Source organism: Lepidochelys olivacea, assembly GCF_965140295.1.
Source record: "Lepidochelys olivacea isolate rLepOli2 genome assembly, chromosome: 2".
In the NCBI taxonomy this organism is placed as follows: domain Eukaryota; kingdom Metazoa; phylum Chordata; order Testudines; family Cheloniidae; genus Lepidochelys; species Lepidochelys olivacea.
The window spans coordinates 186,583,247-186,600,320 of record NC_140412.1 but is presented as its reverse complement, the minus strand read 5'-3'; the positions used below and the strand labels follow the sequence as shown (position 1 = coordinate 186,600,320).

The 17,074-nt window shown below is 44.2% G+C and overlaps 1 protein-coding gene and 1 long non-coding RNA gene across 4 annotated transcripts in view; one reads left to right on the top strand and one right to left on the bottom strand.

Moving 5' to 3' along the window:
• The window catches only part of LOC311515531, a 32,474-nt gene extending 25,536 nt beyond the window's left edge, over positions 1-6,938 (bottom strand). For both annotated transcript variants that reach the window (XR_014710172.1, XR_014710173.1), the window contains exon 1: positions 6,813-6,938. This is a non-coding gene — a long non-coding RNA (uncharacterized lncRNA). The remainder of the gene's footprint in view (positions 1-6,812) is intronic.
• The window catches only part of PDCD6IP (programmed cell death 6 interacting protein), a 50,480-nt gene continuing 39,617 nt past the window's right edge, over positions 6,212-17,074 (top strand). For both annotated transcript variants that reach the window (XM_084618672.1, XM_084618671.1), the window contains exons 1-3: positions 6,212-6,518; positions 12,864-12,918; positions 15,819-15,888. In XM_084618672.1, coding sequence (XP_084474798.1) covers positions 6,313-6,518; positions 12,864-12,918; positions 15,819-15,888 — 331 coding nt within the window. In that variant the 5' untranslated portion in view covers positions 6,212-6,312. The remainder of the gene's footprint in view (positions 6,519-12,863; positions 12,919-15,818; positions 15,889-17,074) is intronic.

Below are 17,074 nucleotides of genomic sequence, written 5' to 3'. Positions count from 1 at the left end.
ATCCATGGCTCTGGCATAATGCTAAAAACATGTTTAAATCCTGTTTGTGCTGCAAAAAACCAGCACAGTTTTTAATTATTTTAGGAAAAGACTGTGTTGTAACCAGGTCCCATGATAAATTTGCATTTAATTCTAGTACATATAATCTTTTAAAAAAAGGAAATATGGTCTATTGTTTAAAGCATAAGACTCTGAGTCAGAAGATCTGAATTCTGTTTGTAAATGAGTGGCTTTGGGAAAGTTCTTAATCTCCCAGGGTATGTCTACCCAGCAGCTGGGAGTTGTAATTAGTGCTTGAACTAGTGCCTAAAAATAGCAGCACAGCCATGGTAGCATGATTGGTGGCATAGGCTTGCTGCCTGAGTACATACCTACGGTCTCAGACAGGATTGTACTTGCGTGGCTACACTGAGTTGCTGCCTGCACTTCCATGGTCAAATTACCATTTTAGGGTGCTAGCTAAAGCAGAGCTAGCATGTGAATGTCTACCTGAGCTAGGAATTACACCTCCCAGCTTCTGTGTAGATGTACCCCCTGTGTCTTGCTTAACCATCTGGAAATTGGGAATAACACTTATATAACACGTTTTTTTTTTCTACTGAATGCATCCGATGAAGTGAGCTGTAGCTCACAAAAGCTTATGCTCAAATAAATTGGTTAGTCTCTAAGGTGCCACAAGTACTCCTTTTCTTTTTGCAAATACAAACTAACACGGCTGCTACTCTGAAACTTATAGTTTCAGGGGTGTTAGGAGGCAATTGGCAAATCATTGTTTGTAAAATTCTTTGAGATTTTTGAAATTCTTTGAGAAAGAATGCACTACAGAAGTGTAAAGAAGTATTAATAAATCCATGGCAAGGGAGCAAATCATGTGTCGGTATATAGGTTTGTCTGAAGCTCTAGTGATTTATACTATCATCTAATATAATTTATGTGGTTCTGTCAGGAGGGATTTAGGAATACTAACCACTGAATGGATTAGTCAAGCAATGTCCAGCAAAAGGTCACTAGGGCTCGAAAGCAATGCATGATCTCATTGCTGTAGTTTTTGCCCTTTGCCCTCCATGCCCTTTCAACATTTATTTTTCTTCATCATGGCATATACTAATTTAAGTCCCAGTCCTGGAAAAACTTACTACTGAGCGTAGAGAGCTACATTACCATGAGTAGTCCCACTGATTCCAATAAAGCTACTGTCAGTAATAAGGCACATTATGAGCATTTGCAGGACTGGGGACTTAGATAGCAAACTCTTTGAGGCAGGGACATTTGGCTTAATCCTACTCCCACTGAAGTCAGTTGTCACACTGTCGGGAGTGGCTCATGACTGTGAATGCAATCCTCAAGGGACACAGTCAAAAAGCAGGACAGAAACTCCAAACCAGTTGTCCCTTCTTTCTACAATTAGACTTCACCAACCCAATAACAGTCTTACCATGGGGTCACAGACAGTCCCCTTGGGCTTTCCAGTTTATCTTGCCACCCAAGCAAGCTGGACTGTGTGACAGACAGTCACTTTACACCACAAACCAAAACAATATTCAGGTTACTCCCAGTCCCAAAGGACGAGTCACTTTCCCCAGATCAATTGTACTCAGATCTCAAACCAAAGACAATGTCTACAGTCAATCCTGTAATAACCTAACTAAAAATTTATTAACAATAAGAAAATAAATAAGGAAGTTATTTACAAGGTTAAAACAGGAACCATACACATACAAATGAGTAGTCTTAGATTTAAAAAGGTAATATAAGTTGTTTTATAAGCAGCTCTGTATGTCCTTTAGGGCTGACCCATGCACCATGGGGATCTCTTGCTTACGTTTTGGAATCTTTGCCCCCAGAGTTCAGACAGCATAAAGATCCCAGTTTCTCCTTGTCGGAGATTTTTATCCCCTTCAGCCCAGAATCTAAGCTGATGGCATGGGGAGTAGGAAATACAATCAATAAGGTCTCTGTCCTTTAATGCTACACAATGCCTCATTTGCCTTCAGTGGTCCATCTTGTGTGCAGGACCAGCACTTTACCTTAATTAATGTTGTTTTTCCTGTATTAATGTATTAAATATTTTTGGATGTTTTTATAGATTTTTGAATATATTGATTTCTATTACAACACAGAATACAAAGTGTACAGTGCTCACTTTATATTATTTTTATTACAAATATTTGCACTGTAAAAATTATAAAATAAATAATATTTTGCAATTCACCTCATACAAGTACTATAGGGCAATCTCTATTATGAGAGTGTAAGTTACAAATGTAAATTTTTTTTGTTACATAACTGCACTCAAAAACAAAACAATGCAAACCTTTAGTGCCTACAAATCCACTCAGTCCTACACCTTGTTCAGCCAATTGCAAAGAGAAACGAGTTCGTTTACTGGAGATACTGCTGCCTGCTTCTTATTTACGACACCTGAAAGTGAGAATAGGCATTCACATGGCACTTCTGTAGCCGGCGTTGCACGTTATTTATGTTCCAGATATGCTAAACATTTGTATGCCCCTTCATGGCTCAGCCAACATTTTGGAAGACATGCTGATGTTCGTTAAAAAAATTAATTAAATTTGTGACTGAACTCCTTGGGGGAGATTGTATGTCCCTTGTTCTGTTTTACCTGCAATCTGCCATATATTTTATGTTACAGCAGTCTCGGATGATAACTCAGCACATGTTGTTTGATTTACAAACACTTTCACTGAAGATTTGACAAAATGCAAAGAAGGTACCAATGTGAGATTTCTAAAAGTAGCTACAGCACTCGACCCATGGTTTAAGAATCTGAAGTGTCTTCCAAAATCTGAAAGGGACGAGATGTGGAGCATGCTTTCAGAAGTCTTAAAAGAGCAACACCCAGATGTGGAAACTACAGAACCTGAACCACCAAAAAAGAAAATCAACCTTCTGCTGGTGGCATCAACCTTCTGTGGTGGATGAAAATGAACATGCATCGGTCTGCTCTGCTTTGGATTGTTATCAAGCAGAAACCATCATCAGCATAGATGCATATCCTCTGGAATGGTGGTTGAAGCATGAAGGGACATATGAATGTTTAATGCATCTGGCATGTAAATATCTTGTGACGCCGGTTACAACAGTGCCATGCAAACGTCTGTTCTCACTTTCAGTTGACATAAACAAGAAGCGGGCAGCATTATCTCCTGGAAATGTAACCAACTTGTTTGTCTGAGTGATTGGCTGAAGTAGGACTGAGTGGACTTGTAGTCTCTAAAGTTTTAAATTGTTTTATTTTTAATGCATTTTTTTTTGTACATACACGTCTACCCCTATATAACACGACCCGATATAACGCGGGTTCGCATACAACGCGGTAAAGCTGCGACACGCTGCTCTGAGCAGCGTGTTAAGGGTGCCAGGCCGGGGTGAGGGGTTGGATAAGGGGCAGAGGGTCTCGGGAGTGGTCAGGGGCTCCCCCCCACAAGGTCTGGGAGGCAGAAGCTAGGGGGGGCACTTTTGGGGCCCCACAGTCCCAGAGTGGCCTGGGGGATTAGCGGAGGCCCGGGAGCAGCCCGCTCCTCTTCCCTCGCCCCGGCCCCAGCCGTGTCGCTCGGGGGAGAGGGTTTCGGGGAAGGGATCCCCGCCCACACTCACCGGCAGCAGCGGAAGCAGAGCAGCCCAGCCCAGCCCCAGCCTGCTCCACTCCACCACGGGGGGTGTGAATAGGGGTCAGAGCAGTCAGGGGACAGGGAGCAGGGGGGTTGGGTATGGGGTGGGGTCCTGGGGATGATTAGGGATGGGGGTCTCTGGAGGGGGCGGTCAGGGAACAAGGAACGGGGGGGCCAAAGTCAGTTTTGTCTCCCGAAGACCACGTTATAATCGGGGTAGAGGTGTAATTCAACATTTGTAAGTTCAGTTTTCATGATAAAAAGATTGCACTACAGTACTTATATTAGGTGATTTGAAAATACTCTTTCTTTTGTTTTTTACAGTGCAAATATTTGTAATAAAAAACAAAGTGAGCATTGTACACTTTGTATTGTATTTCAGAGTAACAGCCGTGTTAGTCTGTATTCGCAAAAAGAAAAGGAGTACTTGTGGCAGCTTAGAGACTAAATGCTCAGATAAATTGGTTAGTCTCTAAGGTGCCACAAGTACTCCTTTTCTTTTTGTATTGTGTTGTAATTGAAATCAATATATTTGAAAATGTAGAAAACATCCAATAATATTCTATTATTGTTTAACAGTGCGATTAATCACGATTAATTTTTTTAATCGCTTGACAGCCCTAATACTAACCCACAGGTAAACCATTTATGCATTTGTCATGCCTGGGCCTTGGCATGAACTGGCACCTGGTCTGCCAGCATCACATCAGTATCACAGTTCACACTGAATTCAGTAGATGCAGGATTGGGCCCATTGTCTTTTACTTGTCTGTAAAGAAAGCATCATGCCCACTTATGGTGCTGGATAAATAACTAATAATAATTGCATACAAAACATATGTTAAAATAAAGTTATTTAGATTGTAAAGTCAAGTGATGTTAAATTAGAAAATGCCAGATTTCTGATTGCTTGTGCATACTTAATTCTGCCTCATCATGTGTCCAACCTTTGCACTGAATTAGGCAGGAGTCCTGTGGAAAAAACTGCATGTGATCATGTAGTTAAAGATTGTATAATAGTGCATATGCACAAGGAAAGCAAATTAAAGTTGCATGAGCAACTGGAATTCTGGTATTTCCTATCTTTTGAGTGCTTGACTTTGCAGCTTTAAATAACTTTCTTTTAATTTTACATGTAATTTTATAGTTTTTTTTAAAAAGAAAAATATAACAAAAAATTATGTTACATATCACTGTAACAGTCTCCCCCCTTCCCCTATCAGCAGTATTTAAACCATGAACCTTCAGCACAGATAGCTACTACTCAAGCTACAGGACTATTAGCTGGGAGCAGAAGAAGACTACTATCCCAGTGGGAGCTGGGGGTGAGTTACTGGTGCCATATACTCCATTCAGCAGTGGTTAAGGGAAGCCCAATCCAGCCCAGCATTTCCCTTCCCTTCAACTAAATAATAGGAGACATCCTGATCCATATGATGTTCCCTGTATGGAGATGAACTGGTGGGATTACATGCGAGGTCCTGGGGGTTATGTTAGGGGAGCCTGGCCCAGCTGTCTCTCCTGATGGGAGCTAGGAGACATTGATTCATGTGGTGTCTCAAGCGGAGGGGATGGAATGTGATGGGATGCTGGAATCATAGGCTGGGGTTGGGTTCTGAGAGCCCATTTGGGTTCTTTCCCCCACCATTTGCTGCTCCAGCAGCTTCCAGGTGTTCACAGTTTAGTGTGCTGGGTAGACAGGGTAAAATGTTTCTGTTGTTATTTTAGTGTGGTGTCCAAATGTTCTGAAAGACAGAAGTGACAGAAGTGAAATGGCGATTTTCAAAAGTTTATAACTCAGCCAAACCAGAATGAAATTTCAAAGGGTGGGGGTAGTGGGAAGGCACATTTCTAACTTGAGGCTTTGTTTCCCTGCTGAATTTTGAAGCCAACTGCAAACAATGGACGGAGTTGTTAGAGCGTCTCAAAAAAAGATTGCAAGAATATTTTTAATGAAAAGTGTTAGACAATCTAAATATAAGTCATTACCAGCTCCTTCTCTAATATAGTAAATAAGGTAGAAAAACAAATTTTAAAATAAAAATACCTTCAGTTTTATTAGTTGCATTACACTAGCACTCAACAGACCAAGGCCCATCTAGTAAGAAACACTCAGCTTGCAATCTTATTTAAGAAACATAAAAGTAGATGAAACAAACAACATAGGGGCATGGGGAGGGCATGAGAACAGCCGTGTAAGAATAATGCCAGGGTCCAGCTTTCCTTTGGCTCACAAAAAAGCTACGCAGCCTGCGTGGCGTGGCTCTGCTCAGCTCAGCTCCGCCCGCCCGCCCTGGCTTCCGGAGAACAGGTGAGCAGAAGGGACGCGTCACTGCGCAGGCACCTAGCGCTGAATGACCATTGAGTGGTTGGGGCGGGAGGCCAGCAAGGACAGAGAGGCGGGGCTATAGAGGGAGGGAGAAGAATTTGAGGGGCGGGGGCGGGGCGAGCAAGGAGGGGAAGTGGGCGGGGCCGGGAGAGAGAGCTCGACGATGACGGGGCGGGGCGGGGCTAAGGAGAACCGGGTGGAGTTAGGGGGGGGAAGGCGCGTGACTGACGTGACGTGCTGAGGTCAGAGTTTGCGCAGATCCCGGAAGTGCAGCGGGTGGGCGCGGGCAGTTCTCTGTACTGCTGCGGGCGGACAGACAGGCCCATCAAGCGCAGGCAGCAGGAAGGAAACATGGCGACCTTTATCTCGGTGCAGTCGAAGAAGGCCTCCGAGGTGGACTTGGCCAAGCCGCTCTGCAAGTTTATCCAGCAGACCTACCCGGCCGGGGACGCGCAGGCCGAGCACTGCCGCGCCGCCGAGGAGCTCAACAAGCTGCGCAAGAGCGCGGTCGGCCGCCCGCTCGACAAGCACGAGAGCTCGCTCGAGACGCTGATGCGGTGAGGCGGGGAGCGCGCGCGGGCTCCACTGTAGCGGGGGAGGAGAGCGACGCCCGGCCCCGTCCGGAGAGGTCGGCGCTGGGCGCCAGCCGGGCGGGCAGGAACTGCAAGGGACGGGTGGGGCAAGCGGGGTGGGGGGTGGCAGGCGGTAGGGTTACTGGTGGGAAGCCCTTGCAGAGCGGACCCGGTGTTTCCCCGCGAGGCCCCGCGCGTCGCGCCCCCCCCCCCCCCGCCGTGGGCTGGCGGGGTTTCTGCCCCCACCCCGGCTGCGTTCACAGAGCGGCGGTTTCTTACCTGGGATGTGCTCGCGCCGCCTGGGCGTCTTCTGCGTGACGTCAGGGGCCTGCCCATCTCGCCGGGGCACCCTGGCCGTGCTGGGAGGCGAGGCGGCGTCGCGTCGCGCCGGTGGCCTGAGCGGGGCAGCCCGTGAGCGCTGGCGGCGCCGCTCTCCGCCCACTGTCTCCGGCCCGTTGCCCCGGGCGGTAGTCCCGGACCTTACTGCCCCCTTCCTGTGGCTTGCAGCTCCCCCCCGGCCCGCATCCTCTCGTGCCGTGAGCTGAGCGGTTTTCACGTCGCCGCCTCCTGTTTTCCTGCTCCTCGCTTCTGTCGCGTTTGTTGCTTCTTAACTTTTTGTTGTTATCTTGTGTGTGTTGCGCCCCTTCCCGGCTTCCCAAGCAGCGCGCGCCTGTGGGCGCTGCTGGGTGTGAGGGGAGTCTGGCCCTGTTGTGCCGCGACTCTTGCACTCTAGGTGAGCGGCGAAGGAGAAACAGGAACCGTGGGCAGCTGTGGTGCTGCCTCTACCCTGCAGCGCTGTACACCTGAGTTGCTTCTGTGCCAACTGTTGGGGATGCTGTGCCGCCCACCTGCGCCTTTACCCGTGGAAGCGCTCCATCCCCCCTGGATTAGGCACAGTTTGCTTGGGAAACACCGAGGTGGGGGTTGATTACAGGTTTCAGCGTGCCAAATGATACCATGCATGCTGGGACTTGTAGTTTGTAACACAGGTATTGCTAAATTGAAGGAATGGCATGAAGCCCTTTGGCAAATTGTTAGTACTGCATTAATGGTGCAAAATCCCTGTTTTAAGATCTCGGAAATATCACAAATAGTAAGCTCCTTTGACAGCCAGGAGAGCAAGTCTAGTTACACAGGCAAAAGGTATTGTAAAAGGGCCTATATGAGCTACAGACCTCTGAAATGTGAATTAGACCAACCTAAGGCTTACACTACAAAATAGTAAAGGAGAAATCAGTACCCCAAAGTGTTTTGTATACTTCGTTCTGAAAGTACCCTATGAAATCTCAGAGGGAGGGAAGTAAATGAAAGAACCTGAGTCTTTAACTCACCAGACTCTCATGAAGGTGGTAATGGAAAACATTATTTGAAAACCAGTGTCTTCTACATGATGCTTTAATGTTGAAAGTAACCAGGTATACGCAGTAAAACATATCACACAAATGGTCAGAATTTGAAGATACTAACTTTTTAGGCCTTGTCTAAACTACAGAGTTTTGTCGACAAAAGTTATACCGCTTTAATTAAATGTCTTGAATTAAACTACTGTTGCACGTCCACACTATGTTCCTTGTGTCCACAGAGTGCATCCCCACTAACAGCTTTTGCATTAACACAAGAGAGGTGCACTGTGGGTAGTTATCCCACTGTGCAAGGGGGCCGCAGGGTGCTTTGGGAAGGGTGTGCAATGCCTCGTGGGGAAGGTACCGCATCACATGATGCAGGTTTCTCAATCCCATCCTTCCATGGGCATCCTAGTAGATTGCCAGCTGCTTTTCAACTGAAGTGTATGTGGGGAGAGTGTGACAGGGACTGGTGTGTGTGGGGAGAGACAGAAACAGTATGTGGACACTTCTCCCCCTAGCAGCATCCCTCTCTGCCTGCTTGCCTGTGGTTCTGTGATTCCCTCTGAGTTCTCCCACAGTGTCCTCAGCTGCTGGGAGCAACATCCTCAGCAGCTCTGTGAGCTCTCCACTCTGAGAAATGTCAGAGCTTCCTGGAGCTTTGAAACGGGAGGGGTGCATGTATACATAGCTAGATGCAGGGCAGCTGAGTTCATCAGTCCCCACCTTCCCCCTTAATGCCTGCTGTTGTGTTCCTAGTGGGCGGGGGAGCTGAAATTCCATGGTAATGATTTGCTGTTTGCTGCTTGAATTGTATGCTCAGCTGTCAGGACTTCCCAGAGCTTTGAAAGGGGAGGGGCCAGGCCTGAACAGCCTGTCTGACATTTGGGCGGTGCTGCCGCCTGCGCTTGCTGGTGCCCAGCAAGCTGCTGCCGGCATGGCTGGGCTTCTACATGTCTGCCCTGGCTGCCTTCACTGCTGCTGGTACCACACCGTGAGCTCCTAGGGCAGCCGGGCTGGGCGATTTTAGAAGGGCCTGCTGCTACTGTGGCAGTGGCTTGGGGCCCTCTGGCCTTTTCAAATGGCCTGGGCCCCTTGGCAATTCTTCCCCCTCCCCACCCCCAGGTCAGCAGGCCTGTAGGGCAGCTGAGTGCAAAACAGTGAGCAGAGCAGTTATGGTGTGTGTTGTGGGATGCTGGAGGAGGCCAGATCTGGCAATATAATGAATGGTAGTGTCTACACTGATGCTTTAACTTAGCCACACAAAAAAACCCAATAGCTTCCCAACTCACATAGAAGAGCAGAAGAATTATAGCTAGGTTGAAATACTGAAAAACGGTAGCACTATTCCTGTGGCATCTGTTAATACAAACCTGCATATTAAAGTTTAGGACATTCATCTTAATCTCTATAGAAAAGGCATTTCTTCCTATATAAATTCTTATCCCCTGTGCCACCTTTCTTACAGATCTTTGGGCACAGTGCCACTCCACCAATGAACTTTGTCCACAAAACCTAAGTGACCCCACAAAGATCACACCAAGGGAAACTTTCTCTACAAGGGCTATGAACCGCGTATTATCAGCAGTTACCGCTTACCACAAGCTCTCTCTAAGGAAGCACATTTATTCTTTAGGTAAAAACATAACAGAGAAAACATAATAACAACAAAAGTTCCTATTTGCATGCTAAAAGCTTTCCAGAGGTTGCACATCAGTCTTATGGGGCCTTTGTAGGCCAGAGTTTTTCCAGACTGTCCACAATGCAGCCTTTTTGTCCCAAAAGTCCATGTTTCTTTGTGTTGGTCTCTGGAAAACCCAGTTTGAGCCAGTGTATGCAAGCCTCCCTATGGGTTGGCATCTCTCTGGAGGTGTTTACAATCAAAATGATTCAGATTAATCATCCTCCCCCCCCACTGCTTTTGGTTGCTTTTGTTTCTTGCGGGGAGCTGTGAAACCTTATCCTCTGGAGTTGCATACAATTCCTGGCCAACAGTGATACACACACTTGGTACATCATGGTCTCCAGAGATACTGCATGGCACTGCAATATGTGTCACAAGCACCATCCTGCAGCTTAGCCCTGATGGCTTTTTAACAGGCTCTGGTGTTAGCTTATCTAGGCAGTTAATTGAATAGCAAATTTAAGAGGAATGAGTCTTGCAAGGGTAGCCTGGGCCTATGCTTGCCTTAAAGGAGCCAGCAACTCTCTGCCAGGGACACAACAATTTGAGATTCTCATTTGTCTGAGAATTTTGTGCCTACTTTGGTAACACTTACGATTACTATAACTGAAGAATATAGAAAGGGAAGGAAATCTTTTTTTTCCAGTTGATTTTGTGTATATCTATAGTCATAGTGTTTTCACTGTATAGCATTGACTTTGCTTGAAAAAATGTTTATAAACATCAACATGGAGGCAGAAAGAATAATTCTTTCAATAGGAATTTTAAAAAAGGACATGCCTATTTCTATCAAACTGGAATTTCTTTAAGTTAATTTTAAAAAATCAAGTTGACTGTATCCCTTTTTAATATAACAATTTTCATACTATATTCATCAACATTTTGTAGGGAAATAAAGCGGGCTATCTGACAGAAGCTAAATTTAAAGGTTTCAGAGTAGCAGCCGTGTTAGTCTGTATTCGCAAAAAGAAAAGGAGTACTTGTGGCACCTTAGAGACTAACCAATTTATCTGAGCATAAGCTTTCGTGAGCTACAGCTCAGTTCATCGGAAGCATTCATCTGAATGCATCCAATGAAGTGAGATGTAGCTCACAAAAGCTTATGCTCAAATTTGTTAGTCTCTAAGGGTGCCACAAGTACTCCTTTTCTTTTTGCTAAATTTAAATAAATTCACATCCCACTCCACTGTGTAGTTGATTAGATTTAGGCTCTAGAAGCCCATAAAAAGGGGTATATCTGTGGAATTCCAAAGGGAGTGTAAGGGTCATAGACTGAGAGATCTACCACAGCCATTCCCAGAGTATTTGATTCAAAGATGGTGAGAGTTGGCCAGTTGACTTTAGGTGCCAGGTTGTAGGACATTTAGGGACTTAAAGATAAGGGTAGCTAGGTGATATATCAACCCTGCAGTGGCACAGCTACAGTGCTGCAGCTGTCCACTGTAGTGTAGCTGCTTCCTACAGTGATGGAAGGGGTTTTTCCATCTATTTTAGGAAATCCACCTCTCCGAGAAGTGGTAGCTCGGTCTAGGGAAGAATTTTTCTGACAGCCCAGTTGAGTCTGCACTGGGCTTAGGTTGTCATAACTACTCCACAGAAGGTGCAAACTTTTTCACAGTCCTGAGCAATGTAGCTAGGTCAATCTAATTTTTATGTGTAGACTAGGCTTGTATTTTTTAAGGATGTAATATAAATTAATTGCTAACGCTTTGAATTGCACCTAGAAGTGAACAGGAATTAAGTACAAATACTTCAGCAGGCTGTGTGATTTTGGAACTTTAAAATCACTTCTGTCATCACTAGCTACTTTGACTTAAAGATATTTTTAGTAACTGCTATCTTGAAATGCTAGAAATAACTTGCGTTGTCATCTGCAATCCACCTGGAAGTCCAGTTTGCAAATGGTATACAGCATTAATCTCTAACTAGCACTTTTAGAGAGCCTGTTACATTCCTATAATAATGGAGGTGTTACTGAGGGAAAGAAGGAAGCCATTGTTCTGAGTGACTTGGTTTTAAGTTTTGTCACCTGCCAAGAGGGAAATATCGAGAGAGAGAAGCTAATTTCTACCCTTTCCACTTGTGTAAGGTGTGTTTCTAGAATTTGTGGATCATGAAATCTAGTGTCTTACATTTGTGAGTCCCTCATTTTAGAATTGTCTTCCTTGCTTTAGCTTAGTACTAAATATACCAAGTCCCATACCGTGATCCAGTATTTATTGGCTAAGTGAGGCCCTACTCAAAAGTGATGACATTTGTTTGTTGGTGTAACATAACTTCTGAACACTGTTTCAAATTAGTTCCTTCAGGGAGTGTTCTAGGCATGAGTGGGCAGAACCCTATAGATTTTGGTGAAAATTGGGTAAACTAGAAAAGAGGCTTGCACAGCTGTGGGGTGGATGCTTAGCCAGCAGAGGGAGTGGAGAATAAGAGTCTTTATTTCTTCTTTTCTAATGCCCTGCCTCACCAAACCCTGTTCGGTTGGAGTGGAGGGGTGAGAAGGAGAGGGCGCCTCCCTTCCAGTTCAAGGAAAAGATGGGTACATTAGAGGGGAAGAAAAAGGGGGCGGGGAGAGAGAGACAGAGGCCTTGTTATGAGGGAAGGAGGTGGAGGGTTTTTCAAGGAATCCCTTAAGTAGAGGAGAATGTGAGTGTGGCACACATGGAGCTTGCGGGGGTGACTGGAAGGAAACAAGGAGCCCTTGGTGTGTCCATTGAGCTCCGTGTATGGAAGTGTGCAACACTCTAGTTTATTTTCATTACGAAAGTAGTTTTGGGAGGCCAGCAGAGAATGGGGCTCCGTTGTGCTAGGCAAACATAGTGACCAAAGAGCTTGCAATCAAAATAGACAAATGGTTGCAGGTAGAGAGAGAACATACAAGTTGAATCGGCATGGTGATGGTTATGAAATGTTATGATCTTTTAAATTTAATTTAATTCTCTGTAACATGATCATGAATGTCAAGGGGAAATTTGTTTCCTTATCTGTCATATGTTCCTACAGTGGACCCTTTGCATAAGGATCTCTTTCCTCCTCCTACCACATGTAGGAAGGGATGGAAAAGACACATTGTCCTCTGTATCCCTTGCCTTCCATCCACCTCCCCTCCTAGATCCATGGTGGCTGCTGCCACATTGGAGGCACATTGCATGTTCTAGTTATCTCTCCCAAGATGTTGCAGAATTAGTGGGGGAGTTCCATTATTTAGGTATGGAGGCAACCCTCCCTTCTTCCTCAATGTAAACAAAACCAGTACAACTCTTAATCTGGTATTTAACTCAGCTTTTTTGTCTGTTGCTCTAGATACTACGATCAGCTATGTTCCATAGAGCCAAAATTTCCATTTTCTGAAAATCAGGTAAGGTGTAAAAGACTTGCATTGGCTTCACATAAACTATATTGGGACAATGGTTCATGGAAACCAGGATGTCTTTTTTTTTTAATATTATTTCTACTCCTTTTAGGCCTATGTCTAAGGCAGTGCTTCTCCCAGGAAAGACATTAATCTCTCTCTCTCTGTCTCCTTACTTGTGGTTGTAGATATGTTTAATCTTGATACTTTGAGATTTCACCTGTGGTAGCTATCATTGCTCTCATTTTACAGATGCCCAAATGCAGGCTCAGAAAAAATGTGATTTTTCTGGAGGTCACTGTGATCTGGTCCATCAATAACAGTGGCACTTATTCAGCTAGAGCAGGGGTCAGCAACCTTTCAGAAGTGGTGTGCTGAGTCTTCATTTATTCACTCTAATTTAAAGTTTCACGGGCCAGTAATACATTTTAACGTTTTTAGAAGGTCTCTTTCTATAAGTCTTCAATATATAACTGAACTGTTGTTGTATGTAAAGTAAATAAGGTTTTTAAAATGTTTAAGAAGCTTCATTTAAAATTTAAATTAAAATGCAGAGTCCCTGGACCAGTGGCCAGGACCCGGGCAGTGTGAGTGCCAATGAAAATCAGCTCGTGTGCCATCTTTGGAACGCATGCCATAGGTTGCCTACCCCTGGGCTATAGGGTTCATTTGCAATCACCTTATTTGCTAGTGTACACTATTTTAAATTCTGTATTTAAACCTGATTTATTTTTAATAAGGGTTGCAAATTCTTTCTTTATGAGCAAAGAGATCTTGAGTTCTTTTAGCTCTGTTTGGTCTACATCAGTCTTTGAGGTGTAAGAAGACATCAGTCCTCCATTTCGAGTTGGCTGTACCAGTGTCTAGGGCAAAAGTCACCATTTCTGCTTCTTTCAAGGCCTGCTCCTTTTGGACAGTGATGTCTTTGACAAAAAGACTGACATACTACTTACAAAGAGATTTGTATGACAGCAACTTAATCCTTCTTTTAAAAGTTCTAAGTTCTACAAGGTTTATTCAAAGAGAGCATCTACTGACGTCTGTAAAGGGTGCTCTAAGGTAGGATGGCTCAGTAAAGGGGAAATAATTGGAAGTGATGGTAAAGAGAACCCAGGGGAGAATATATTTTTGTATATAGTGCAACTTCTGGCATGGGACTGCCCTCTATGATAAATTCTGTTGTGATGATCTTCGCACTTTGCCATGCTGAAGAATTGAAGAACTTTATCTGAGTTTCTCAAACCTTCTTCTCTTCAAGAAGCAAGGCCTACAAATCCCACACTCCATGGGGATAAAATATGGCAGGTACCCTTTTCTGCTCTCAGGACTTGCTCAGAGTGGGAAATTCTCAAAGATTTTGTATTAGTAATTTTTGTCATGGTTACAAGGCTAGCTACACCTCTGACCCTTTCTCTGCTCTCTCTGAGAGCACCTCCATTAGGACTAAGGCTTCCTACTTGGCCTTTCCTGGGATGGAATCCCATGGTTCTCTCTCTTTTAGATTGGGTACTAGGATATAGGCCCTATGTACTGACTCTGCTTTCCTGGCAGGTCCAACTAGATACAGGTACCAGTAGAGTTGGCAACCCTCCAGGATTGGCTGGGAGTCTCCTGGAATCGGCACTGATATCCCAGTGGCTATTGAAAGCAATCCAGGAGATTTTAATAGGATATTTTAAGAAAATGAAATTATGTCCTGTTGCGGGGGGGGAATCTCCCAGAATAGCTTCAGTCAGAGCTGGCAGCCAGTGGTGGTTCTTTGTGGGAGTCTGACCAGTTGTGAATAGGGATCCAAACAACAATCCTTCCTATAACAAAGTATTTTTTGTTCTTAACAGTAGGAACAAAACATTAACATAAGAAAAAAGGATTTATTAAAACAACAAACGGTCGAGACACAGGTCTCTTACACTCAGACTCCTAGGCAGGCCTAGTTTGCCTCAGGCCCCTAACCTCTGAGTGTCTGCATCTCAGTCTCCTAACTCTCTCTCCCCCTGCTGTTGAGGGAGTGTCCTTTTAAAATCCAGATAGTTTTAGTTTTCTTTTCCTTGATCTTGGATCTGCTTCGCAAAACCAGTTTGAGTGCAGTAGAGTTTCAGAAGTGGAAATTCAAAGTGAATGGCTCTTGTGTTTGTTTGCTGGGAAGCGTGTATCAGGATTCACACATACACATTCCTTCCTGGGTGCATTTCCAAACAATCCTACTATTGAGTTAAATCAGTGTATGCACGCATAAGCAGCACAATCATCCAGGCAAGATATGATATTCATAAATTATTGTAGAGCATCTTCAAATCCATCACAGGTCTTTAAATAAAAAGAAAAGTCAGTGTACTTTACTTTGGAGAATGGTTAGGTTTCCTTGTAGCTTTGGAAATTTCTCACATTGGCACTCTCGCTCTCCTGCTGGTAATAGCTCACCTTTAAGTGATCACTCTCGTTACAGTGTGTATGGTAACACCCATTGTTTCGTGTTCTCTATGTATATAAATCTCCCCACTGTATTTTCCACTGAATGCATCCGATGAAGTGAGCTGTAGCTCACGAAAGCTTATGCTCACATAAATTCGTTAGTCTCTTAAGGTGCCACAAGTACTCCTTTTCTTTCTTCAGGGGAAGGAGGTTCTGCCCTGTCATTCACAGGTATAATTCTGCTTCCAAAATGTGAGCATTAAAACCTGTTGTGAGAATCTGTGAACCTTGCTTATTGAAGAAATTTTTGTAAGCTCCGATAGAAAGTTGAGTAGGAAAATGTATAAGTGAAACTTAAGACTGTCTTAAGGTTCATAGAATTTTTGTAACATTGCTTTAATTAGAATGAAACAGATAAAACTGTGTGCTGGATGTCGTCTTAAAATAAGTCTTTCTAAAATGAAATGCAGTGCATTCTCCTTCCCTTTTTTCAGATCTGTGTGACCTTTACATGGAAAGATGCCTTTGATAAAGGGTCGCTTTTTGGAGGATCTGTCAAACTTGGTAGGTAATTCTAATAATGAATTTTGAAAATATTCATATATTGATGGTGTCCTGCTTTTCAACATCTCCATTTCTCACTGTGTGGCTGTTTCAGTGAGTCCAGGCACTAGAACTCCCCTTGGAGATTTTATCCCTTTGGAGCTATGCAACTAGCAGGTGTTTGCAGCAATGCAGGACAGTCTTTTCAAAACAAGGCAGCTTTTATTAACTGATTGGAATACAGTATTTTTGGGGTCCTTTTTTCATTCAAAAACAAAAAAAAGCCAAGCTTGTATGTGTTACCATGTTGGCAGCACTACCTTCCTCTCTGGCCCCCACTATCCAGGATTGTGTGTCTGCAGTGGGCAGCAGAATACTTTTTACAGCTCCTGACACATCAGTTCTTTGTTTCAAGCTCTACTCTTGCTTTTTTCCTGTGTTCTGCTGGCCAAGGGAGGTAGTTGTTGAAAGTTGTCTGGCAGTTGGCCCTCCACTTTTTCTTCAAGGTAATTCAGTGTGTTTGACAGTTCTTGGGGGTCCATTCTTACCAACCCAGATGTATGTACATGACCAACACCCATCTTTTATTCCCCTGTCCTAGAGAAGAATTTAAACCCTTCAGTCCTAGAAGGTCATATTACAAAAGTGAAACCAAGTCACACATTTTTTCATAAAATACAAAAGTTTTCCCCATTCCACTTGGCATTACGTGCAGTCACCATGTTCAGCTGGATTAATAAGACTGACTTCCTCTCTTCCTCAGTATGTTACTTTTGGTTTATTACTGAAGCCCTACAGATGCATTTATTACAGTACTTCTCACTGTTAGGGGTGTCCTGGTGGGCCATACTTCACCAGTTGATGGAGAGGAAACATTTAAATCTCGTGGTCACTACTAGAAGGGAGGGGAAGAAAGGAACAGTATACTCCCTCCTGCCACTGCGTTGTTCTAACCTTATCACTTTGGACCTCTCTCCCCTTTCCTTCCTCTTCTCCGTCCTGCCCCAGTTTATAAAATGTTCTATTGTGTGGGAAAGGGAAAGTCTTGTTCAGAGCAGAGAAGAGCGCAGTGCAAGTGGGTGGGAGAAAGCACTTCCAGCAGCAGTGAGTTTACCCTATCTCACATCACAAAGCAGCAGCATATGACTAATAACTTCTCCACGGCTACTAATGGGCTTGGCTGCTTGATATTCAGAGCCAAGTGTTT